We start from the raw sequence: 25839 nt of genomic DNA, 5'->3' as shown, positions 1-25839 counted from the left end.
TCCTTTTAACAGCCCAGTTTCATGGCATTTGTGATTGCTGCTGGAAGCAAACCAAATCATCCAATCACAGAATTACAGTAGAAGTTGGAATTGATCTCGTAATTGGTTCCATTGAAGCGACGAACACGTGACTAAGCAAAACATGCTTTTTACACTTCTTTTACTTCTATTATATATTTGCATCAGACACAAGGTCCATAGATTTCAGACTTCATAACAGCCATCACACAAAATATCAGATAAAAACAGTACCATGCTGACTACATCAAACAGCACACAAAATACTGTTGCACTGTATGTTTTCGACAGATTTACAATTAGCCTATATTCAGGTGTTGGAGAATATTTGAGAAGAAAGGGACACTGCACAAAGACGCCCCCCAAAAACAGGATTATAAAGAACAAACTTAGTCAAAACAACGTTCTTCCCGAGTGAGTTTGTGAAAGCTGATTGACAACATAATACTAATTTAGTTCAATCCACCTCGCAGCTTAACAGCCAAGTAAATACTTTTAAAACTTTCCAGTGTTTTGTATAACATGTGTGAGCTATAGTCTTTCATATCTAAAATTGATTTTTCATATTTTATATTTTGTACTCACAGCTTTTTTTATCTTTTTTAGTCATTTATTTTTACTGCATTCATTTTTTTTACACTTGTAAGTTACGTTCATCGTTTGATTCACTCAGCCACAAAGTCAGAGTTTTGCCTCTAAGTGGAGCACAACAGCCACGAGGGATTGTGACAGTGAATGTGGACACTGGGGAGCAAAAAAGGCAAAGCGGGAGACTTAAGGTTAAACCAGTGTCATTGCAACTTTTGACAAATTTAAAGTGAATCGTTTGTATGCTATGCATTAGACCAAGCTAACTTGTTTTATATGGCTTAGTAATGCGGCGTTCTGTCTAGTGCATGGGTCACCAAACTATGGCCCGCGGGCCTTAACCGGCCCGCCACGTGCTGCGGAAATAACAGCTGCACTACAACTGTTAAGGAAAAAAGTTACCAATTTTTTGTTAAGGACTGACGTTGCTGTTTATCATTAGGCCACCACAATTGGGGACAGCCTAGGCCAAATTTGGAAAGATATAATGTTTTTTCAAGAGCACGATGCCCTGTAGTGTATCACAGCAGGGGATAACTTTCCAGCAACCTTTCGATTTTCATCACAACTTTGCTATTCCATTGCTGACTTTGTTATTTATTGTGCTCAATTCAAGTCAATGGAGATTCTAAATAGTTGTATATTTTTTTGCAATTTGCATCTGGCCCGCAGCTGTTAATCTCGCAGCAATCTGGCCCTCAGAGAAAAAAGTTTGGTGACCCCTGGACTCTAGTGTACGTTTATTGCACTGAGACATTAAGGCCGAAACAATTGCGTTATGTCTGCAGTTTATACTGTATGTCCTACAAGTACATAAGTACATACGTATATGGTATACCTATTACGTACTCCTGATATACATCACAACCGATTTAAAATAATCGTGGTAGAAGAAACAGAGAGAGACTGTTCACCAGGCATTTGATAATTAAAGTAATTTGCGTTCTTCTGGTGACTATTTACTAGGTTACCTCCTGATGTTAAAGATGATAACTAGCTTTATGTATGTCCGACGTTTCGTCAGTCAGCACGACTGACTTTCATGCTGCTTTACTTTATTTATTTTATGAGCATGTTTTTGTGTTGTGCCATCGTTGCTGAACAGGTTGTGTTAACCACTTTTAGCCACCTTGATAAAGTCAGTCGTGCTGACTGATGAAACGTCAGAAATACATAAAGCTAGTTATCATCTTTAACATCAGGAGGTAACCTAGTAAATAGTCACCAGAAGAACACAAATTACTTTAATTATGGTGGTAGAAGATTTGATTTTAATGAACTTATAATATTTAACTCAGACAGAGAAGCAAAAATAATGCTCCTTTGTTGCAGTCTATCTTGTCTATGTGGAGTTTTACTCAAAAACTTGCTACGTGAATGAGAAAGCTTTTATAGAAATATTTTTGTTGAACTATGGATAAGCCGTAAGAGGCTAATCCTGCTCTTGTCAAACGCTACGGCATCGAACGTTGTCACTTGCCAAGTAATCCTGAAGGAATTTGAACAGTATTGGTTTGAACCTCGGTTATTTTTGGACAAATAGTGAAAAATGTTTTATTTATGGTCCAATACTTCAATTCAATTCAAATTATTTTTCTTTGTCAGAATGCAAAAGAAATGATATTGTGAAAAAGAAATACAGTAACAAAACTAACAAAAGGAAAAGGTGGCTTGACTGATATCACAGGAAATTAAACGTCTGCACCAAAAGAAAATGCTCAAATAACTTACTAGCCGTCGGACACAGCATACAGTATAAAGTTAGGCCAATTTATCGTTTCTTGTCCGAAGTTTAGACCACGTAGACCACATGGTGTGATGTCCTGCATGTTTAGTATGTGTAAGACATTTCATGACTTTGAAATCAATATTTTACAGAAAAAAGACGTCAACATATGGAAAGATACCAAGATGAAAGATGATGCATGTTCCAGAATAACAACAGTAAACTATGAACAGGCAAAAGTACTTGAATTTGATTCTTGCCCTTCGAACAGTGCAATGCAACACACAACGGATGTGTCGCGACTAAGTGAGCTTAAAAAATACGAACTGGGCGAATCGGAACAAATCCAATCATCCAAAAACTTTGATCTTGTACACAAAACAAAAAACCTTCCATTGCTGACCACACCTCCACTGACCACACCTCTATTAAGCACATCTCAATTGACTACACCTCCACTGACCACACCTCTACTAACCACACCTCCACTGACTACACCTCCACTGACCACATCTCGACTGACCACACCTCCATTGACCACAGCTCCACCGACCACAACTTTTCCACCAAAACCAAAGCCAAAACCTCGGACGATGAAGAAAAAGCTTCAAGCATCTCAAGATTATGACTCAAAAAATGGCCAGATAATGGAAAGTGCCATCAATAACACTGTTCAGAATACGCTCACCAAAGCTTTACCTCGCTCCTCAAGAAAAACACACACAGAACCGTATACTCCGGAAAACAGGTTTCCCGCCGAGACCTCGATTCCAGTGGAAATGCGACCAAAAGCGCGAGATAGGTCCAAACAAAGCGAAAAGCAAACAAATAAACGGAGAACAAACACAAGAAATAAAACTTCGATAAGTAAACATAGACCTTCAAACGTTATAATTGAAACTTATTATCTATAGAAAATAAGTGTACGTGCACAAACTAAATTGTATTTATGGGCTGCATCTGCCTAGTTGCGTTGACACAGAAGTCTAGTTAGAGTTTTTAGACCTAGGATGGTTTTAGTGGGCCTAGATCTTCGGAGGAGTTTGTAAACTGTAAGAAAAGCCGGATAGACTTAAATAATGCTTCTTATTGGTGCTTTGTTTTGAAGGAGACTGACCTCTCATTATTACTGGGTTCCAACTATTCTCTCAACTGCCTTGGATCTACCAACGGAGTGTACAAACATGATAGTTTTAATAAAGTCGTAAATGTGCCTGATGTTTAAAAAGAAAAAATGTTTTGAATAAATTTCCCAAAAATACATTGCTTAATTGTTTCATAGTTTGATTTCATATTTTATTTGTTTGTTCATAAAACATTTTTAAACTTGTGATTCAGGTCTTTAGTGCTTTATCAGCACTCTATGTTGGCAGGGAAGATTGTAGCGTCGATGCAGATCAGCCAGGCCCTTTATGATTTGATCATTAGTTGCATTTTTTCGCTTTCTGGTCGCAACACTGTTCATTTCTGTGTATTCTCAAGTTGATTTCATGAAATCAGACAAATATAATGTACATTTGTATCGGGGTCGCTTTGTTTGGAATTATCATAACCACTTACTGTCAGGTGTATGTGATAACTTTCCCCAGACAGCGAAATCAGTCATTTTTAAATTGATTCAACGTCTGTAGACGTTCATTTTCGGCAGCCGGTCCAGACTGTAGTGTAGAGTGTAGACGGTCCAGGATGTACATTCCATTGAAGTGTTCGTAACACGAAGTGCCAAGAACGCTAGCTCAGTGGTTACGCACACTCGGAGAATCAAACCAGCGCCGCTTGATTTTAAGTCGGTGCGTAACCACTGAGCTAACGCAGAGGATTTTTCATACTAACGACTTTTCATACAAGATGCACAGACGTTCTGCTTCGTTTGGTGAACGTAAGGTGCTGAAATGGTTAATTTAATTCAAATATTCTGACGTTGGTTAGAAGGTGATTGAGACGCACCCACGCTTGTTTCGAAGGAATAGGACAACGAGGGGACTGGCGGAAACGAAGCTCCATTGTATTATTTCTATTTGATGAATGTTTGCAAGCAACACAGGGATTTGTGCTTTCCGAAGAATTTATAGCTAATACCGAAGACCGCTTTGTGAAACATCGCTAGTTACGTAACCAGAATTGATAATGGTTAAAACGCTGATTCCATTTACTTTTCTCATTTGTAGGCCTACTTAGTGATGTGAATTTTATAATTTACAATAGTGTGACCTTTAGGCCAACTGACAATCTTCATTCGCCTCCAAAGCAAAAAGTGAACTTATCGCAGTTAGGCCTACTGCAACATTCTCCCTCGGCACCAACTGAACTGTTATTCCATACCAGAGCACACGGTGACACGGACAGTGTTGTGACAAATAGAGTCACAGAAGGAACTATGCAGATGAATCGTGTGGTTCTACGTTTTGTTACTTTAATTACTGTAGCTATTATTTCAAATAAAAAATAACTAACTGAAAAGAAGAGAGACAATTGAAAAACTTCCCCTTTTTGCTGAAACGAATTTAAAATCAAGGAAACAAAGCATAATTCGAACAAGCTTGTGATCTAATGTAAGTCTTAAATTTCTTTCAACTTAATAATTGACTTCGGTCACAAGCACGTTTTAACGTTCGCGTTTTGTCGATTCTACCTTTTCCTCGACCTTTGCTATGTTGACGTGTATTGTTTTTGTTGTGATGGTCAGAAATAAAAACAACTCAACTGAAGTCTGGTTTAGTTCTTGGTAAGCCTCGTCTACGTTTAATTTATCAGCAAACTTTATTTAACCAGTAAATGTTTATTCGAAAAAGATTCATCAGCAATTCTTACAAGGTGGTTGAATGCATTGTAATAGAATAATCAATCTTGAATAAAACGGTTGTGACAGCATATTAAAAATTGTATAATTACAAAGCATAAATAAAAACAAAGGAAACACAATGCGACTACAGTATATGCTGAAAAAGATACGACCATACACAACATGATTAATGAGCATATTATTTCGCTACAAAGATTAAGCGAAGTAACAATGAAACACTAAAACGAACCGAATTGGTTTAATTACATTTCAATAAAGATTGAAAATACTTTTTGTTAGTAGCCGCGAAAAAATCTTTTGAAGCAGTAAGTCCGAATTCGTCGAAATATTGCAGCTATTTCTTAAACAGAATTTCAAAGTTAGGACAAAATGCATCAGTAACTTGCAGAGTATTTGATAACACAAGTCACCGTGCTAGCTAGAACCAGTCATTGTTGAGGCTCTTTATAGGAAGTACGTAGATGCTGAGTCATTAGGGATATAAATGTCGTAAAAAGCTTTGAACCAACATTTCGGATTGTAGTTGATTATTTCGTTTCCGCCATTCTAGAATGGGGAACTAGGAAGGGGCGGATTTAAAAAGTAGCATGAGGAAAGGAGGGCGATCTCAACAAAATACAATGATGTGTTGGTCTACACTAACCGACCTTGCAAATACATCGTGAACAAAGTTACTTTTCTGTGTTTTAAAGGAGGAGCGATTGCCTCAAGTTTCCCCCTCCCTGGATCCGCCACTGGAGCTAGAACGGGTTATTGATTTCAAAGTGGTTCCTACAATAAAAATGTTACGTACCCCTGACTTTGAAGAATGGTCGCACGCGCTGGAGTTTTTCCATTGCGTACTTCACAAAAACGTCACAATAAAAACACAGATTTCTCACAAAAGGTATTAGTAGGAAAAACTTTATCAACATTCTACGTCTTTCCATGCTTGACTTTGTAAATTTTCTTGGGCTGCGAATTCTCCAGGTATTCATCTATACCCTGGACCTTTGCTATTAGAGTATTCTTGCCTGTAGCCCGCAGCACTAGAAGCATGCCCGTTCCCTTGCATGACAGCAACCACAGTTTGGTAACAATATTGGTTATCGCATTCACCAGGGGGTCCCGCGTTCCCCTGCAGATAAATGGAAAGTACGCTTTACTTGTAGTGCAAAAAACTTTTAGACAGCGCAATGAAAACGCAACTGAGTTAAAATTGAGAGGATTTTCTGTTTTGGTTGTATAGTTCAGGTCTATAGTAAATATTTTGAAAGCGTTTCCAATGTTTTTTTGTTTTTTTTGGTAAATCAGGGAAGATAGGTTGGAGTAATAATATGATTAAATGTAGGTATCATCATCGTTACATCACATAAAATAAAAACAACATAGTTGCTCAAAAACCTTAAACAGTTGTAATGAGACAAATATAAGCCATGCTATGATTGCTGAGACAAACAAACATTATTATTCGGCCTGATGTCATAAGCAGCAATGTCTATGCGTGTGCTGCCCGTAGGTGGAGCCGCAGACAAAGCGTTTTCAATGTGAAAAACAAAATATTGAGACAATAAAGAGTTAGGTTTTTGAGAGCAGTCACTGTGTTATCTCTCCCTAATTGACGCATACTTGCACGAGTCATTAGGGTGAGTCGGCACAACAAGGATTAAGATGCTGTGAAACCCCAATCCAAAACTGCGATGTGAAAGTTTTTTTAATCTAAATTTGATAAAACAACAAAGGTGGAAATGTAAACAAAGCTTCAAATATCATTAAACCAAGTTTTTTTTTCTCCCTATAATCGGAAATATTCGTAAAATACTGGAAGAAAATCCCCTAAAATCTTATCTGCACGATTTATGAGTAGGCGTTGGCTTCAAATCTTAACCTCACTTTAAAATCCAAATGAAAAGGACAGGAGAGATATTTCCAAAACCCATTGAGAAGCAACATCTTACCATGTATCCTCGTATCCCAGGACTTCCCCTTCGACCTTGGGGTCCTTGTGGTCCCCTTGAGCCCGGCTGTCCTTGGATAGACTGCCCTGGGAGTCCTCTTGGTCCAGGAGGCCCTACAGGACCAATATGTCCCACACCTTGATTTCCTTTTTGACCATCCTTTCCATCTTTTCCTGATTGTTGACAAATAAAGAAACGATTGTTAATGCTTAGAATTAATATTGTTCTCAAAGCACCCATAACTTGCAAAGTATTTTTTATATTTCAATTACAATTGACGAAGTTCTAACCTCTATAGTTCATCACTTTATACAGAAGCAGGCTGTGATTGTATTTAAATATATGATTGTAATTATCTATTTGGCAGTCCGGAGTTAAAAATATAACATAACTAAAATTTTGAGTTCATACCTGGCAATCCTCTCATCCCAGCAATCCCTTGTGCTCCAGTCAGGCCCCTTTCTCCTGGGCGACCGGGCGGCCCAGTTGGGCCCACATCGCCTGGGTATCCTCTCGAACCGGGAGGTCCGGGTCTCCCTCTTTCTCCAGAAATCTTGTACCGCCCGTCCAGGTACTGAGCCAATAGTCTCGGCACTTCGGCTGGAATGAATGAAACCAAAATAATAAAAACTTGAACTGATGATGTCGGATATTAAAATGAAAATTAGACATAAACAGAAAGTGTTTAAGTATTATTTGGTGATGGGCAAACAAGAATGTTGGCATTGTAAGTAGTTTATATTCCTTATTTCGCGCTTGTCGGGAAAATAAAATATGGTTCACAGCATTAGGCAACCAGCTTCTAACATTCATCAGCATGTCTTTCGGCAGCCAGTTGTGACAAGAATTGACAGCGATAGACCCCGGCGATCACTACTATCAATGGACATCAGCGGACGTTTCAATGACTAGGGTGAAAGCTACATCGTGATGGTTGGCGAATTGCAAACTAATCGCTGTTCTAGCGAGCGCATTACCAAAATTACCAATACCAAAATAAAAGCAAGCTCGTCTTCTGCAATATGTTAATAAAAAATATGACACCTGCAGCACACAGAACTTACTTGCCAACATTTCTGACACAATCTCTCTGGCGATTTCACGAACTCTCCGCTCGGGAACCCCCTAAAGTAAGACTAGGTGAGCTCCGGAGGTAAAATTTACAATCTCACAAAGCACAAAGACATACATTTTGGTCAAAAACATCACCCATTTGAGTAACTGCCAGTAGTAACATTCTTCATGAAGAATTACAACACTTATGATAACTACCAGTGATCCAATTACACTTTAAATTAATTTTTTCGCAAGTAAATTGCATAAAATAGCAATTATTATATATTCAAAAATGACAAGCGTTTTTCTCTTGTTCATAAAATAACACACAAATTTGATGACTAAGTGCGTAGGCAATTGAAAATATTGTAGACATCCTAAAGAAGTTTGGCATAAAATTGTGTAACATCTTGTACATTTAACTTCACTTACTCTGTTCCAACCTTTTTGTACCCCATTAGCGCCATTTCTTCCTGCATCTCCTTTCTCACCCTTCTGGCCCTTTATTTCAATTGTGTTCCCTTCGGGAGAGGTCACGGCTCCTGGGCCTGGGGGTCCAGGTAGTCCGGGAGGTCCTTCAGGTCCTTCTGAGCCCTAAATGGAACATTTCTCAGATGTAACATAAAAAATAATTATTTTAATATAATAATAATCATTTATTTCCCACCAGTTGGTTGCAAAATATCGCAAAATAGAGGTGCAAACATTCTAATATGAGTGAGCAAAATTGCTGCCGTAGATCATGCTGTAACTAATGCACAGAACACAGAAAAAAAAAGCAATAAAAAATAGCATGTGTTGTTTGGATATAGGAGTTAGAGAATGGTAACCAGTGGACTTGCTTGATAATCGAAGTAAGCCCTGAGCTGTAAAGCTTGGTTGGACTCTACAACTCTCGACATTTTATTGCGCAGATAAACAAACAAATTGTGCACTAATTTCCTTGCGTAGCATTTAAGCTGAGAGAAGCTAACGTACAAGTCTACCGCTATTCTTAATACGAAAAGCTGTCAAGTTTCTTATAACAAAAGCACTTACTATTTCCCCAGGCGGTCCAGGGTTGCCAGGGGCGCCTGTTACGCCAGGATCTCCCTGAAAAAAAAAACACATCGTCAATCCAAAAAATGTCGATTCAACAAAATAATGTTTCATATAAACTTTTACATGTCTTTTTTAATTTAACTTATAACTTAAAAAGTTGCTTCGTGGTAAAAACTTGAATATAGCAAGGTGAAAGTTTCAGGCAATAACAAAATTCTCCTTCGCTAAATTACTATTTTCTTCTTCAACAGATTGTTTGATCAGCTGTGGTTTCCCACATGAACTCCCTTCATTTTGTTCTGTTTTTTTTTTTGTTTTTGCTAGTACTTCTGGCATACTTTTTATTGCCGTAATTAGCTTGATATATTGTCAAAATATTTCACTTTTTGTCGTCCTTTTGTTCGTTCACCTTGCTGTGAACACTGTAAGTGTTTTAAAATTGATCGAGGCTGTTCACTAGACATTTAGTTCAATAGCATAAGTTCTTTAGGTGTAAACTAAGCTGAACTATCACAAGCTGTATAAGGTAATGAATTTATTCCGACGTTTCGTCAATCAGACAAGACTGACTTCTTCAGGGGGCTAAACCTGGTAATGACTATCTGTCTGGTTTGTTTCACCTATCTTGTTTTACTGATATAAATGCGGAAAAATTTACCTATCCAAAACGAAATTCCTTATCTAGTTAACAAAAACAACATTCCGTTAATCACTCTGATTAAATTTGATATATCCAGTAATCTTGCATAGACTTATCCACTGTTCGTACATCCTGAAGAAAACTATTTTTGAAACAAAAGATTACTTGTGGCATGTAACATTTAGACACAATAATTACTTCTCATTTTCCTATTTGTCGCAACAATAATCTTCTGCAAAAAGCAAGAAATGAAACAGATCAACTGCAAACAGATAGACGTACCTGCCAACATCAACAAAATTACATACACCGTGGACTGAAAATTACCTTCAACTGACTCAAATGAAAACACTGTGTATTGATTCGTAAATTGCGAGTAGAATAAAGCTCATAGCTCAAAGCTAGAGGTTTTCGTTTACTCAACTAATCTTAACAAAGGTCCTGTTGGACAAGTTGAATATTTTTAGCGGTCCGGTGAAAAAGTTATTTCCCACGCAACCATGAAAGTTAAACTATCTGCACCAAACCACTTTTTTAGCTAAAATGTAACTCGAATTGGATTTCTGAGAAAGTGTTTGGAAGCCTGCTAGTCGAAGCCCCCCAGCAACTAGGATAATCACAGTAAAAATTGCTTCTTCCCAGTAGAAATCTGTTTAAAGAAGCCCTGAAACGTAGCAATGAGGTTATTTTTCCAAAAGTTCAAGGTCCACCATCAGCACCCAGAAGATTCGGATTCGGACCGCGGTCTGCCAGTTGGGTAGCCCTGCTATAGCTCCTGAAGAGAGTCAGATCAAAACCTGCTGCTTCGAGCTTTGAACAACATTCTACTTGCAATTTTCAAGTTTTGTACCACCAATCAACTCTTTAAATTGATTTTAAAATAGGATTAATAATAATGTAATAAGATCCCCGCCCAGATAGCAAAATCCGTAGTTTTTACATTGATTCAACACCTGAAGACGTCTAAAGATGACGGATTTTGCTGTCTGGGTGGTGCCAACAATTTCATGAAAGCAGCAGTTCGATTCCTTTAGAACTGCACCAAATTTATGCAAGGTTGTGTTGCTTAGATTTATGACAGTTTTGTGGTATTACAAAATAAACCTTGTAATTTTTATTTGATCTAACGCCAAAGCGTCATCACATGTCAAACAATGCTCTTACCTTTGGCCCTTGATCACCGGGTGCCCCTGGCTCTCCATTGGCACCTGGGAGCCCTGGAGGGCCATTTGTACCGTTCACGCATGAGCACTGCGAACTGGGGAGTAGTATAATACTCGAAGATCCTCCCCCACCCGGAAGCGCGTAGGATGTTGTTGTTGTTGGAGGGACCGTAGTTGGAGGATCCGTGGATGAAAGAGCTGTGGTTGCAGGAACTGTAGTAGTTGCTGGCCTGGTAGGTCTTTCAGGGACATCACGTTTGCACTAATGAAAGAAAATATGACTTAACTACGTTTTTTTTAAGTATATTTTAATATGCGCCAAGATAACCGATCTCGTGACATAAAAGAGAATTTCTAGAATTATTTCCAAATCTTTTAGACTCACAAGTGTAAAAGATTTGAAAGATTCACATTTTCTAGATCTCAATATTATGCATTTTTTGACATAATATAGTAGACCTTGTTTTATTTTTTATTTTTTTCTTGATGGCATTATTTTTACTTTTCAAAAAGGCAGTAAGTGCACAAATAGATCTACAATCATTGGCCCCATGTACAGGTTTGTCTCCAAGTGTTTCATGCTTTCAATATATGTTCTGTTCGGCCAATTGGGTGGTATGGTTAGAACAGGTTGTAAAGTGTTCTCTGTTCGAGGTCTGCACTCTAAAAACGTATAAAAATGGCCCCGTGTAAAACTTTGCTAATTTACTCTTAAATGATCAGTTTCAGCAAATACACCCCGTTTTAAATCAGCACAAGCAACCACACTGAACAAGCTTACGCGTTTCTTTTCGTGCTTCTTCAGCATGCAGCAAGGAGCTTCTCTGTTTGCATCAGACACTGCTCCATTGTGGCACTTCATGTACATATCTTGTAATGAAAACTAAATAAAAAATCAACGGTTTTGGTAAAGTTTTGTTATAAAAAATGTAAATTCGCATAGGTTTTATCGTGCGCTTAAGTTGACATTTTATGAAATCTTTTCACTTTGAAGTCCATTACAAAGATGGCAAATGTTAAGGTTGTTTAGTTGCTGCAGATTTAAATTTAACTTCTTTTGCAGTCCCCCATAACTTGAGTGCACATGAGAGACTACCCCTTTCAAAATATTGCAAGCAACATTATAAACTTCATGGTTTGAAAAAGTATTTAAGCTTAGCCTCCACTTAAGTCATAAACTGAAGCATCGGTACCAAAGATCAATGGTATACACGGTCATTCAAAACGTTTAAAATTGTTATCAGCATCATAGTTGTTCTTACTATTGGACTTTTTCCAGGTGGAAGAAAAGTCCCTGACATGACATTCCCAGTGTCGTTGATAAGATTCCTCAGGGTGACCTCCATTTGGAATGATCCCACTTTCTTGCAGTCCAAATAGATGATGACGACATCTCGACCGAACTTAACCTCCAGTTGGTGCCACTTTTTGTCAAAGAAGTTTCGAGAAACATTGTTGTTGACGACCAGATCCCCTGCTCCTCTTCTGCAAGAAAAGTCGCATTTGTATGATGGCAATGCACCGCCATTGTTTCGTAATATACCGTAGGGATGATAGAAGTAGGGGATTGCTCACTCAAAAGTAAGGTGGACAACTGGAGGGTCATAATGTTATGACAAAATTTGATGCAACTACAGCTTGACGTCTTCTGCCATATGTCGCATACTCAGGTGCAGTTTATATGACCTGCCCACGTGTGTACAAAGTGTGTATCGCCAAAATAAATGTAGGAAATATCTGATATCGTATTTATTGAGTATTATTCAAGTCATGATAATGCAGGGGTAGACTTCATGCAACACCTGTAACGGTAGGTAACCTCACACTGCTGAAGTAAAGTTTTGCAGATTTCCTAGCACCCAAAATTTTAACCAAATATAGCAATTCATTTGATGATAATGAATTTATCTAAAAGCAAAGAAAACGTTGTGCAGTTCTGCTAATTTTTGAACTTCTTAGTAACCCTCCAGCTGCCCATTTTGCAAGAAAAATCACTAAAGTGAGTTGTTCCGGTATTCCACTGTCCCTAATCTACCGCCATTCTTTCGCAATGCACCGCCATTGTTTTGTAGTTTACTACCACTTCAAAAGTAATTTTTCCATCAAGCAATAAACCTGAAGGTGGAAGAAAAAACATGAAAAAAAAACGGGGACGTTCAAAAAGGGCATGAAAAAAACGGGCGAAGAATGAAGTGAACAAAGTCTTCCTGAAACAGGAAAATCAAGTAGAAAAGAAGGCTGAAGACAACCCCTGTGTGGAAATAATAATTGATTAGCCCCACACGTGGGAGTAACCCGAAATTGGATGAGGATGATGACGATGTTGCAATAAATGAATAAATTACAAAAAAAGTGTTTACCTTGATATGATAATGTCTTTCTGTCTTCCTCTGCACGAAATTGTTAACTCCGCTCTTTCCGTTCCGTCGGTGATTTTCAAAATATCCCAGTTGCTGTCTTTATGCGTGCTCTTCCTCATACTGATCACAACGACCAGGTTGAAGTAATAGAGACACCTGACTGGAATGACATCACTGAAACAAAGATAAACAAATATGACGTCACTCACTGGTCTATGCAAAAGGCTTGCAGGGGTTCAATCAGGGTCGTTGAAAAAGTTAATTGGGCCCAGTACCAATGAAATCTTCGGGCCCAGAATCAAGATACCAGAACCAAGAAAAACGCTCTATATCTAAAGAATACGAGGTAGCTTCCTCAAACACCCGGGGGAGCCCTTGGAAAGGTTACTGGCCCCTAAAATAATACCGGGTCTAAATAGTACCCTCTGGAGTCTGGACCCCCTATTGACGCTATATAGGTTCAACAATATGACTAGAAAACGTCACGAACAAAAAACACGGAATCAAATCTCATCGTTTTCAAGTGAGAAGCTAATTTTAAAAGTAATCCTCCTTTCCCCAAAATGGGGTGAAATAATATAACGATACTTAGCCTAAGTTTACTCTTGAGAAACACAAAGTTTACTTTTCCCGGTGCAGCGTTTTTTGGGCAGTTAGATTGAAAAACCCAAGCGTATTTGCAGGCGCCATTTTTGATACAATTTTCTAGAACATGAACATTACTAAAATTCGGAATTTTTACCACAAAGTGTTTTTATACATATTAGATTGTATAATTTATCATAGGCAATATCATACCTTTTTGGGACCTTCAAGTCAGCCCTCTTTGCAATCACTCTGTAGGCGACATCTTTTTTTCGAATTCCCCGTTCCTCTTTCACACCTTTCAGATTCCCATCCAGCATTCCAAACTTTTCCAGCAAATTTACTCCTAAATCAATTCATGATGCTGATGTAAAGATTAATGGTTTATTGCCACGTCGAATAGCCAATTAGGAACATAATGTTGTCGACGCAAAAGTTGTAAAACAAGAAGACATAAGGTGAAATTTCAAAAGACTACAAGTACACATAACTTCTACTTGTGGTATTGTGCCATGCATGAAATGTTCAAAGCCATTACAAGATGTTCACTTGGTTGTTTCGGTTTTACAACGCATAATAAATAACAGTAATTATGTTTAATTGTTCGGTTGCATCCTAAATGAAGGATCTTTGAATAACTTTTCATCCTCAATAACATCCAGGAACCAGAACAAAGGATTGAAAGACATCAGTGTTTATTTCATTACTAATCATGAGTGTTTTTTAAGTTCAGCGAATAGTAAAGTTAATCAAGGTTTATTAAGGAAATCGCAATTAATAAATTGTCTCCTGTGGGCAACAGAGCAGTAAATGGTTAGCTACGACTCAAAGTAATGCATTTCCCAGTCATCGTGTCATCAAAAGGTTTAGCTTATTACGTTCTATTCCGTGCCAATTGTTGGGGTTCTGTCTTCTTTCCCGATCATCATGCTGATATATTAATAGAAATACCAGCAAATCTAAACTTTAATTGATAAAGCCAATACAATTTTCAGGGACCTGATATTCTACAGGCGAGCCAATTAAGTATAATACCTGGAATGACCCGGAAATTCTTTTCTAGGACAGGGCACCTTGCATCTGGAATAAAATTACGTTGTGTATCATAAAAGTAACTTTACATAAAACAAATATTATCATTAACATAACAAGGTGGTCGATGCCGGACAAAAATCAAGTAGAGTCCGCCCCGATAGCTTAGTTGGTTATCTCGTGACTTTGTGAACGAAGAAGCTTCAAGATCAAGCGGCGCTGGTTCGAGTCCCGGGGTGTGCACTTGAGCAATGCACGATGTGAATACTCTATCAACCAGACTTATCCTTGCTCGTTTACAGTATATAACAGTATATAAGCAATTGATTGAGTTTTGCTTTTAGCAGCATGATCGTTGCTTACTTCACAGTGTATATATTAACAACCTGTTTTGGCCTGATGCTGCGGGTTCACTGCTGTGGCAATAGCGGATTGCACTAGCTTTCGGAACACAGTTCCCCAGCCATGTGCTATGACGAATGGTGTTGGTCAGTGAGTCGTTCGTTGCTTCGTTTCGTACCACAGCGAACTCGCAGCATCAGGCTAAAACAGATCGTTAAAATCTGCATTGTGAAATAATCAGAAGCACTTGCGATCATTAGCAATGGAAGTTAGAACCTTCGTTTGATATGTTTTTACTAGCCGATGTGTCCACATCAGCGAAGGCACTGCTGCAAATACAAAGCCTTACAGATGCTAGGTCTTTCACATACAATTCTATTTAGTCCTCAGTTAATTCATGTACAACATATCTTTAGCTGCTAAACTGTTTCTTTCCATCGAAACAATTTGAGGTAAGTATCCCCTGCAGTCCTAATTGACAAGCCGCCAACGAACACATTTGAGTTGCTTTCAACATGACCCGATCTGGAATCGAACCGTAGCCCATCGGACTGATGATAATAAACAGTCCACCACAAAGTTGATACACAGTAGCAAATGTAGCCATTACCTTTGCACAGTCGGCTTGCCACCCTTGGGGCGTATTTTGGCAGATCATTGTAACTAGCGGCTTGGAATGCATATTCGGGCGATGGAGATAGAGTTTGTTGAGCCAGACTTCCAACTCCAATGGTGATGATCTTGATCCCAGCCACGTGCGCCTATCAAACACAGCATTTATTTTGATTAAACGTTGTTGTAAATTTACGTTTATTTTATGTATGTTTGTACGTTATGGTGTCTCTGCTCGGGGCGCTTTACCTTGATTGTTTTCTCTGCTCGCGCCTCTTGGCTCACTCAATCTCAGCAAGCCCGTTTTCATAAGAGCCTTTCTTGCAATGTTCAATTAAAGGAACAAACGTCAGGAAACAAACATAAAATTATTTGAATCATAAAATATGAATAAACTGATTTTTCTGATTTAGTTTGATACCGTCTACTTTGTGTCAAATATTTTATCACACTACGCATCCTAACCGTATCATCAGTTAAATCATAAGATTTGATGAAAAGTTTAATAACGGCGTTTGTTTTAGAATAGAATCATTTGTTTGCAAACAATACCTAAACTATCACGAGAAATTTCAATTCCAAATGATACAGTACAAAAAAGGGGACTTGAAGTTTATAATATTAAAAAAAAATCATTTAAAAAAACAAAATCTTTCTAAAGTCGGGGAAATTGACAAAAGTATACAACTTAAAATTGCTCCATTATCATTGATCGGATCTCCACATTCATACGGCCGAACCGTTAACTGTCCGACGCTCAAACCTTTGTTATTATTTTCACATTCTATTGAGAATAATCCGATTCAACAACTTTGTCCATGACTCTAAATAGTAAAAAAGTGGACTTTTCCATTTGCAATACCCCTAAGTAACATCGTATAACGGGTAGCACAACAATGTATTTGCAACTACAAGAATCAATAAAGTTTGATCTGTATCCAGCAGACAACGAAAACATTGACCATGATGAAATTTACAACTAGCAATTCCTACAGAATAAAAAGAAGAGCGAAAACGCTACAAAGGGTCATCAAATCAGACGCCACTTTCAATAGGCCTAAATAAAACCAAAAAATTGATCAAAGAATTTCCAAGATTAGCTTAAACTGAGGCTGTTTCAGGATGAAAACAAACGTTTCAAAATAACAAACAAATTAGTCGCTCCATACTAAAATTTAACATCCCTTCTAGAGTATACCTTAGTTGCTTCGGCCGTGAGGCCAGTCTCGTCGTCTATTTCCTTGTCTGTGATCACGATCGCCACCTTACGGATATTGCTTCTACCTCCACTAGCTTCCGAAAACGCATCTTCAGTCAGGAGCCTCAACGATTCGGGCGAGAGTGAGCTGTCTGGGCATTGTTGGATTGAATTAATTGTCCCAGTCAGGCTTTCTATACTTGTGGAGTTCTGCGATAGAAAGGGAAGTTAAAGAACAGGCTTTGATTCGGTTTTAAAACGTCTGCAGACGTTGAATCAATGTATAAATAAAGGAATTTGCTGTCTGGGACGTCACATGCAACATCACGGGACCACAGTACACCGATTATGGAGAAAGACTGAGCCACAACCGGCACACGCAAATAGATAAAAAACAAACCAATACCCCACCACATCATCGTACACCCGTGAATTGCAGAAAAAATATGCCAACCCATATTTTCTAATATCAAAGCTCACCTGTAAATCCCACAAAGTGTACGCTCCCACTTGTAAAAACGCACTTCCAACGTCAAACTTGTTAACTACGTCAATCATGAACCGTTTGATTGAGTCGAGGTCGTCATCTGTGGTCGATGAGGAACATTCGAGAAGGAACATTACGTCAGCAGCGCGGTTCCCACATGCTAAAAAAGATTGTTTTTATTATAAACACAAACGGCTAATTAAACATCCCGCCAACTGACAGAGACGAGAGACGTTTGTGTTCAACTTTGAATATAATAATAAATTCTTTGTGTAGATCAGTTATTTTCAATGTAGATGTAATTGTAAAGTCAGTTATTTTCGTTACTTAAGAAGAGCTAACTTGAGTATGGCCGAAAACGTTCGTAGTTTATAGTTTATGTCCACTTTAATGTATTATGTTAAATGCCGTGTCGTTGCTTGGTTTTATCTGTCTGTGGTTAAAGAAAGTCACCTCTCTACCAAAATTGTATAATAATAAATAGTCAATGAATGGATCAGCAACGTCTGCCAAACGTTATGAAATAAATGTAAATAAACAAAAACTACAGTGCACTGAGATGCAAGGTCTTATTAACAGACTATGGTTCAGAATAAGTTATTACTCGTTGCCATGGCAGCACAGAGGCTTCTTGTCAGACTTCTTTCAAGTTTCGTGATCTGATGGAAGCGATTGACTGGAAAGAAGTGTCGCGGTGGTGGTGACGTCACGATCTGTGATGTCACAATAGTAATCAAATCACGTTTTGGTTGATATAACAGAAAATATTGTTGAGAGACCTCGATAAATCCCTTCAAATAACGAATTACCTGTACATCGATTTTATTACCTATAGTTCTATCCTATGCCATCCTGAAATACTCCCATGTTCAGTGTAGTGAAAAGAGGAATGGGAAATTATGAATTAATGGAATGAGGAATTAATCAGAAGAGAAACAGGATTATGGAAAAGAAAAATCATGCTTAATTTGAAGCCCTCACAAAACGATAAAAGATAAAACAATAGCTGGCGTGGCTTTTATAATTCTGTATTAGAATAAATTGAATAAACTGATGATTAATCCTAAAAAGTGCAATATCAATTACACAAACTGGGAGGAAACCGCAGAGGATAGGCTGCTTTGGAGATCTGCCACTCATGAAGGTGTTGCCACGTTTGAGAAGAGCAGATTTCAAAGGTTAAAAGAAAAAAGAATGCCAAGAAAAGAACGACAATCACACCTACAACCAATTCCCCCAAAGGATCTTAAATGTACCAAATATAACCGAACTTTTAAAGCCAGGATTGGACTCATTAGCAGATTGGCCATTCAAGAACTCATCGTTAGCGTTCTTTTTATTGCGAAGACCATCATCCTCGAAGACGAGGGATAGCCATTATCATCATTATCGTCAAAGATGGCTGCACAGATAAATGGTGGGAGCCCTGGTATTGCGCTCTAAAGGGCGTCGGTTCGACACCGCTCAAGAGCATGCGGCTGTGTCTTTGGCACGACATATAAAAGCAAGCTTGAAGGTGGACACGAAGATTGGCTTCCTTGCCTTCCCTTCCACTTCATCTCAATTTTCAACCACCGGCATAAGCCTGGATACATACTGATGAGGAGGAAGATAAAACAAAACCATGAAACTTCTTCACCTTCCTGACAGCTTTGTTGTTGACTTTCGTTCCTCCACTGACGGCGAAGACATGGATTCCATCATGCTCTAGCGCGCTTGCTGCCGCTATTGTGTCGTCAGCAGGAGTTGACCCTGTTATGACGATGATCGCCTGCAAATGAAACACGTCATTAGGATGATGCTTCACAAAAATTGGTAACACAACACTTGAATTTAAGTCCTATTACGTACAAAGGTGAGATTTTGGTCCACTACGATAGAATTCGTCTACGACAGTCATGATTACCCACCACTGAACTATGTTATCTTTCTTCTGACTTTGAGAAAACAATAATTTCAAGAGAACACGTACAGAATAAAAGTATTGTACACCACGAAATAAAAACAGATTAACTTTTTAAAAGTACAAAAACTCCAAGTTCAATCACTGGTTATGAGTCGAGCAATTTGCGACCACGTAAAGAAAGTTGTACGACGATGCAACTAAACAGTTCCGCTAATGAAAATATCGGTAGTTCAGTTCTAAAAGAAAACAGACATATTTCATTTTCAATTAAAAACGAACCAAATTACTCTATGGCATCGCCTGTTCACCTTAGGAACATTCTGCCTTGTTCCGAATTCAGGATTATCTTTTAGAAGATCTCCAACAGCCGTAAGAGCACTTCCAAGATTCGATGGAGGACGACTGGACACGTCAAAGGGTGATACATTGTTGATGGCGCCCATTAGTGACTCAACATCAACATGATCATTCAGATCAAAATCTACTCTAAAAAAGTAAATTATTTGTTTCATTTTTACTTTTTGTGGTGCTGACCAATCCCTTTAACTGCCACGGGCTCTTCATAGAGTCCAAGCCCTAAAAAATACACACTGTTTGCAATCACCATACGGTAACTCTAGACTTTGTTTACCAAACTGCATGGGTCTTGCGTTTTCACAAAGAAGAAGACTTGCGTTTTCTAAAAGTGGAAGCAAGTTACTAAGTTTATATTTGAATTTTTTCTGCAATTTTCAAGCAGTTACAGAGAAACTTTAATGTTTTTGCAAAGTGAAATTTATTCGGTTCTTTCTTCCCATGAGCATGAATATCACCGTGACAATGTTTGTGTGGGAAGCCTGATATGTAGCGGTGAGGTTTGTCGCAGTTGAAGATTTTTTTCACACAAGTCCGAACGGAAACAACAACAAAACGCAATTTTTGTAGTTTGTCAGACATTTTAGTCATTTAAGGCATTTTTAAGAAAAAATACACAAAGTGTGTAAACATATTTCAAAATAGTGTTAAAAATACAACTTTCATGTTTTGATCTTTTTTCTGGCTGTTACCGTTTTTATAATAGGCTACAGCAATTCAAAATCAAAGAATTGCTGACGCTAAAATTTGAAAAATGCATCAAAAAAGCGTGGAAGTTAAACGGTTTGATCGTCCTCAAGCAACAATCGATTAAAAGGATATAAATTTTTTTACAAGTTGATGATAAATAATGATAATAGCCTATAATAATAATAATAAATAAATACAAAATAAGTTAATAACAAGTCTGCTAGAGTTGCTTTTAAAATTATCCTGCTGCACCGCCACCAACCTGATGCGAGAAGAATATTGTACGAATCCAAACAAAGAACCAAAGTTTCCAACATTGAACGACTGAACCAGTTTTGTAAGAAGCTTCTTGGTGGCAATGAACGCCTGCTTGGACCCGATGTAAGCATCCATCAGGAAGACAGCATCCATTTCCAACGCAGGACAAGCTGGAAAATCAATCGATTATTTCACATAAATGCAATTTGAAGATAATATGAAGTCAAATATGTCAACAGCAATGGCGTACGTTTGTCATTTTTTTGGGTGTTCACTTTTTTATGAACTTTCAAACACATGCTTGCTTTGTACTGTGACTTTTTGCATCTTATCATACCAGTCTATTTGATATGATCTGAACAGCTATTGAGCAAACTGCAAACCTAATTAATTGCCTGGTCAGGCAATTAAGACTGTGTCTTAGTGGTAGCTTGGTTTAGTATGTATGCGAACAAGAAAGTCAGTATGTTTGTTAATTGAATGTTGACGTCACCTATCTTGTCATCCTTTTTTCCTTCTTCGCATATTTTCTTGATGAGGCTCTCCCGGATGGTGTTGATCGCATCAAAGTCATCCACCTTATAGAGATACTTTGAATCCGGGTCAGATGCTATCGTCCTCAATTGAGGAAGAGAAGCCTCTCCTACTCCCACCTGCGTCAGTTGTCATGATAATGAGATTTAACATGAACAAGTTTAAGTATGACTTTGGGAGAAATGTAATTTTGGAAGACCACAGAGAGATGATAGACAACAAATTAGTGGGATAGAAGGAGATTATTCAAATTAGTCCGCCGCGATAGCTCAGTTGGTTAGCGCGTGACTTCATGAACGAAGAAACTTCAAGATCAAATGGAGCTGGTTTGACTCTCGGGGTGTGCGCTTAAGCAAAGCACCCTAAGGATTGCTCTCTATTCAGCTGCACCTAATGAATGGGGTAACTCCACGGCAGCAAGACTTCAAAAATTGAAAACTTCACTCAGCCAATTTCGGTGACTGACCCTTCGTCAAAGGACTACAAGTATGCGAAACTACCAGGAATAACCTATCAGGCTTTGTCAGTCCAAGGGTAAAAATTTAAAACCAACCAATAGGACATGTACTTTAGTTTATTGGTATATTTAACACTATATTTTCTCTCTAACCTTTAAAACCGATGTATTTCGAATACTGACTTACTATGCTGTCAAAAATTACTAAGATCACTTAAATGTTTTTTAGTATATTATAATGCATATAACCTATTGTATGTAAGTACACAATCCTTTCCAAACGGTATGTGGATGTGACAGCAATTTAAGCAAAAAACCCACACAACTGCTGCAACTTTGCAGTTTATTTCCAAAGTAATATTTTTAAGAATTTTTTCGTTTATTGACTTACCGCGTAAGTCCTGACCAACTTCATGCTGTGGATGGCCTTCGACGCTTCCTCAATGGGGTCCTGTGACACTCCATCTGTCATCACCAACAAGATCTAACAAGAGAATGTTCAAAATGTTTGTCAGTGTAACTCTAGAAACTTTTTATTTGACACGTTCCAAGTGGGATTCTTGAGGGGCGCAATGCGGCGTTCCATAATTTAGAATAGGCTCTTCTTTCGCCAAGGTAACGCTTCATCAGCACTGCTTATACCATTAACCCTCTCCATATTCTATATTCATTTATAAAGTAGTCCTACATCACATAATGCATACAGCATCTGTTGCGTTTACAGACAGAACAAGAAATCTTTAACTTATTCAAAAGCTATCATAAATACCTTTTTGACATAAGGTCTTGCTCCTGCCGCTTCGATGAGGCTGTGCTCTCTAGTAAAGTTGATAGCTCTCCCTATGCTTGTCCTCCCAGTCTTGTACTCGACGTTATCAATTGCTTCAAGAACCGATGACTTGGTGTCGTATTGGTTAAGGGTGAACTCTATGTTTGGCTCATGACTGTATTGGTTCAGACCTGCAGAATGTATGAAGATTGTAACTAAGATGATCCCTTGATGACACAGAAGTAATATGGCCAGGAAATCCCCTATCCTTAATGGAACTCAATAAATGTATGGCCAGCAGGTTGCAATGCAAAATAATAATTTAGCTTGCTCGTTTGGTTTACAATCGTCATTGTACATGATGAAAAGGCAAGGTATGTACTGTGTAGCAGAGTGGTGAGAACGTCTGCGCGACGTTCGAAAGGACGTGGGTTCGACACCGCTTCAGAGCACGAGGCTGTGTCTTGACAAAGGCACTTAATGGCAAGCCAAAACAAACCAAATCTGCTGCCTCGAAGACTATATGCCACTTCATTGCTTCCTGTCGTCTGTTGTATCGCATCTGTGATCGCAGTGTACTGTATGTTATGTATCGCAATGGGCGCAAATAAAAGCATGATTATTATCATCAAGGTGAAAACAGCAATAGTGGAACTCTCGGCACATATATTTAGGCGGAGCTATTGAAGTATAGCTTCCCTTTAGCGACACTTAGCATATTGCAATAGTGGCCTGGTAACAACACTTCAACTTCAGGCACAAACAAAATGGTTGTCAACAACGGTGACCGGGCCTCCGTCACTGGTTCAAAACCTGTACTAGTCTGTGTAACCACTAGTTTTTTTTAATGTTTTCCGGCTCAAGGCAAATATTTCGCCATCTGTCAAGTAAGTCAAAACTGTGGCGCTTGTGTGTGTTGCACAGTACCAACAGCATCATTGCTTGGTTCAAATGATTCGCATTTGCTGCTTCAATTCTTGTTTTCAATGTTTTCATGCAGCAATAAAAAAACACCAGGCACACTCACCAACTCTATGACACACTCACCAACTCTATTCGTGTAGACGCCGATATCGAAAGTTGATGTTAGGGATTTGACCCAAGTTTTGACTTTCGCGAAGTTTCCTGAGTTGATGCTAGTGGATCCGTCCAATAAATACTGGATGTCCAACTCAATGTCGTCACATGCTGGAACACATGGTGATGCTTTTATTATCACTATCAAAGCTATTATTATTGTTAATCTGAGTACTAAAAAGTTTGGGTGTTCATCAGTAGTTGTGGCATTGGCAGTAGTTGCAACGTTCGTCTGTTGAATCCGAAAGTAAAAGCAGAAGTACACAAGTTAGTTTCTTGCTCCACTGACGTTTCGCGCACCATGACAATGCGCATCCTCAAAGCGTATAACATACAAAATAAAAGTTACAAAGTTATATACTGCAGTGTTTTCTTGCCTTCAATAACACTGCACTATATACTTTGCAAATTTTAGCGTTCAGAGCGCAACATAAAAAGCAACCTGCTTCAGTCGAGTCGCTTATCAGTGACACCAGTTGTGACGTCACTTTGTTGAGATCCGTGACGCCTTCTGGCACTTCTATGACGTAACCAGGTTCGGTGGCGATGCGGTTCAGTTCCTCCAGACCGACTTGCTTGCCGACGCCGACAGCAAACACCGGTATGCTGCGCGATCGGTATGACGCCGATAAAGCAGATATGTCGTCGGCGGACGACGAATCAGTCACCACCACCAGCATCTGAAAGATGATTTGGTAACTAGAACAATGTTGTTATTCTTTTTTAAGTAAACGGGTAGGCAAGAGAGCCAACCTTTGTGCACCTTTCGGTCATTTCTTTAAGTGTCTTATCAAAGACACAGTCGCATGCTCTTGAGAGGTGTCGAACCGGCGCCCTTTCGACCATCAAATCAGGGCTCTTACTACTCGGCTATGCAGCGGGCTCTTTTTCCTTCTTGGCTATATTGTAAACTAGCCAACAAGTTCAGCTGCACCTAGCGAATGGAATAGCTCACAGACAACAAAAATTCAACGACAATCGGAAACTTCACCCAGTCAATCTCGGTAACCGGCCCTGCGTCAGTGGTTCAAAGCCTCTACAATTACGCGAAACTACCAGGAATAACGTATCAAGGCTTTCTCAGTTCGAGGATAAAGATTTAAAACAAAATCAAGTCAAGTATCTGAGAGGATTGCAAAATGTAGCATACCATTAGCCTACAACCAAACTGCAAATTAAAATTTAATATCACTGTACTAGGCTGCGTCTCAATAAGGTCTTGCTAATATATTTTATGCCAAGTAAAGCTGTGAAAACAATGCATATCAGCGATAGATACAGCGCCATACAAAAATGAATTGGTATTAGCCTATTAACATGTCACAGGCTACAGACATAACAAGATTACCAATACTATGCACCACTCAAATGTACGTACTTGTTTAGCATTGTCTCTGCCTTGTCCGGTCATGTTCGAGAGCGAGAAGTTCATAGCCGACCCTGTCTCGGCTTCACCCTCGGTGATCAGCGATTCGAGGGAGTTGATTTTTTCAAAGAGTGCATCTAAAAATTAAATAGAAACTTTTGAAGTTTGTTACACCATAATGTATTAACAAAATTACACCACATATTTCAACATTTTAGACAATTAATTAGAAAATAGTGTTTATAAAAAATTTGAAGAGGAGTTCACATCGTTTTGTTGTATTTTGAAGTTGACCCTTAATTCGCAAAGAAGTTAGCCTGGCTTTGTATTTAGATTTAGCAGTGTTACTTAGAAAACTCACTTTTTGATAAATATTCATTAAATCCAAACTCCACATTCAGTTGCCTTCCATACGTGGTGACACCAACCCTGGCGTAGTGTCGGCCGATATAAAAGCTGTCAGCTACACGTTTAAGCCAGGCCTTGAGCAGAGACTTTGTGAAAGCAGCATCGAAAGGAGAAGGCGCAATTGATTCGTCTTCATCATCGCCGGTAGATGATGCTACAGAGCTATGAATGAGGAACTGAATGTCAATGACGGAAGAAGGATGCGCTAGAAACAAAATAAATATAACATTTAATTAAACATATTTAAACGTTTTTTTTAACACAATTAATTGCAAAGTTACATAGTTTTGAATATCACCAATAATTTCATAAACAAAAATTATTAAAAACTAAAACAGATAAAACCAAGCAACCACACGGCATTTAACATAATACATTAAAATGGACATAAACTATAAACTACAAACGTTTTCGGCCGTACACATGTTAGCC

General features: G+C 38.5%; 1 protein-coding gene across 1 annotated transcript in view; it reads right to left on the bottom strand.

Moving 5' to 3' along the window:
* Positions 1-5105: 5105 nt before the first annotated feature.
* LOC145785281 (collagen alpha-3(VI) chain-like) overlaps positions 5106-25839 on the bottom strand; it is a 36881-nt gene continuing 16147 nt past the window's right edge. The window contains exons 11-36 of the mRNA XM_082596956.1: positions 25361-25612; positions 25012-25136; positions 24076-24313; positions 23604-23744; positions 22557-22747; positions 22179-22271; positions 21290-21449; positions 20801-20966; positions 19803-19980; positions 19228-19359; positions 18193-18301; positions 17582-17748; positions 17102-17311; positions 15902-16052; positions 14953-14997; positions 14131-14263; positions 13333-13506; positions 12235-12457; positions 11754-11855; positions 10974-11234; positions 9167-9220; positions 8561-8722; positions 8137-8197; positions 7484-7672; positions 7073-7245; positions 5106-6252 (exon numbers count right to left, since the gene is read on the bottom strand). Of these exons, the coding sequence (XP_082453082.1) occupies positions 6109-6252; positions 7073-7245; positions 7484-7672; positions 8137-8197; positions 8561-8722; positions 9167-9220; positions 10974-11234; positions 11754-11855; positions 12235-12457; positions 13333-13506; positions 14131-14263; positions 14953-14997; positions 15902-16052; positions 17102-17311; positions 17582-17748; positions 18193-18301; positions 19228-19359; positions 19803-19980; positions 20801-20966; positions 21290-21449; positions 22179-22271; positions 22557-22747; positions 23604-23744; positions 24076-24313; positions 25012-25136; positions 25361-25612 (4034 nt within the window). The 3' untranslated portion in view covers positions 5106-6108. The remainder of the gene's footprint in view (positions 6253-7072; positions 7246-7483; positions 7673-8136; positions 8198-8560; positions 8723-9166; positions 9221-10973; positions 11235-11753; positions 11856-12234; positions 12458-13332; positions 13507-14130; positions 14264-14952; positions 14998-15901; positions 16053-17101; positions 17312-17581; positions 17749-18192; positions 18302-19227; positions 19360-19802; positions 19981-20800; positions 20967-21289; positions 21450-22178; positions 22272-22556; positions 22748-23603; positions 23745-24075; positions 24314-25011; positions 25137-25360; positions 25613-25839) is intronic.

This window comes from Aplidium turbinatum, chromosome 16, assembly GCF_918807975.1.
Source record: "Aplidium turbinatum chromosome 16, kaAplTurb1.1, whole genome shotgun sequence".
NCBI classification, from domain to species: domain Eukaryota; kingdom Metazoa; phylum Chordata; class Ascidiacea; order Aplousobranchia; family Polyclinidae; genus Aplidium; species Aplidium turbinatum.
Note: the sequence above shows the minus strand (reverse complement) of the source record. Positions and strands in the feature narration are given on the sequence as shown.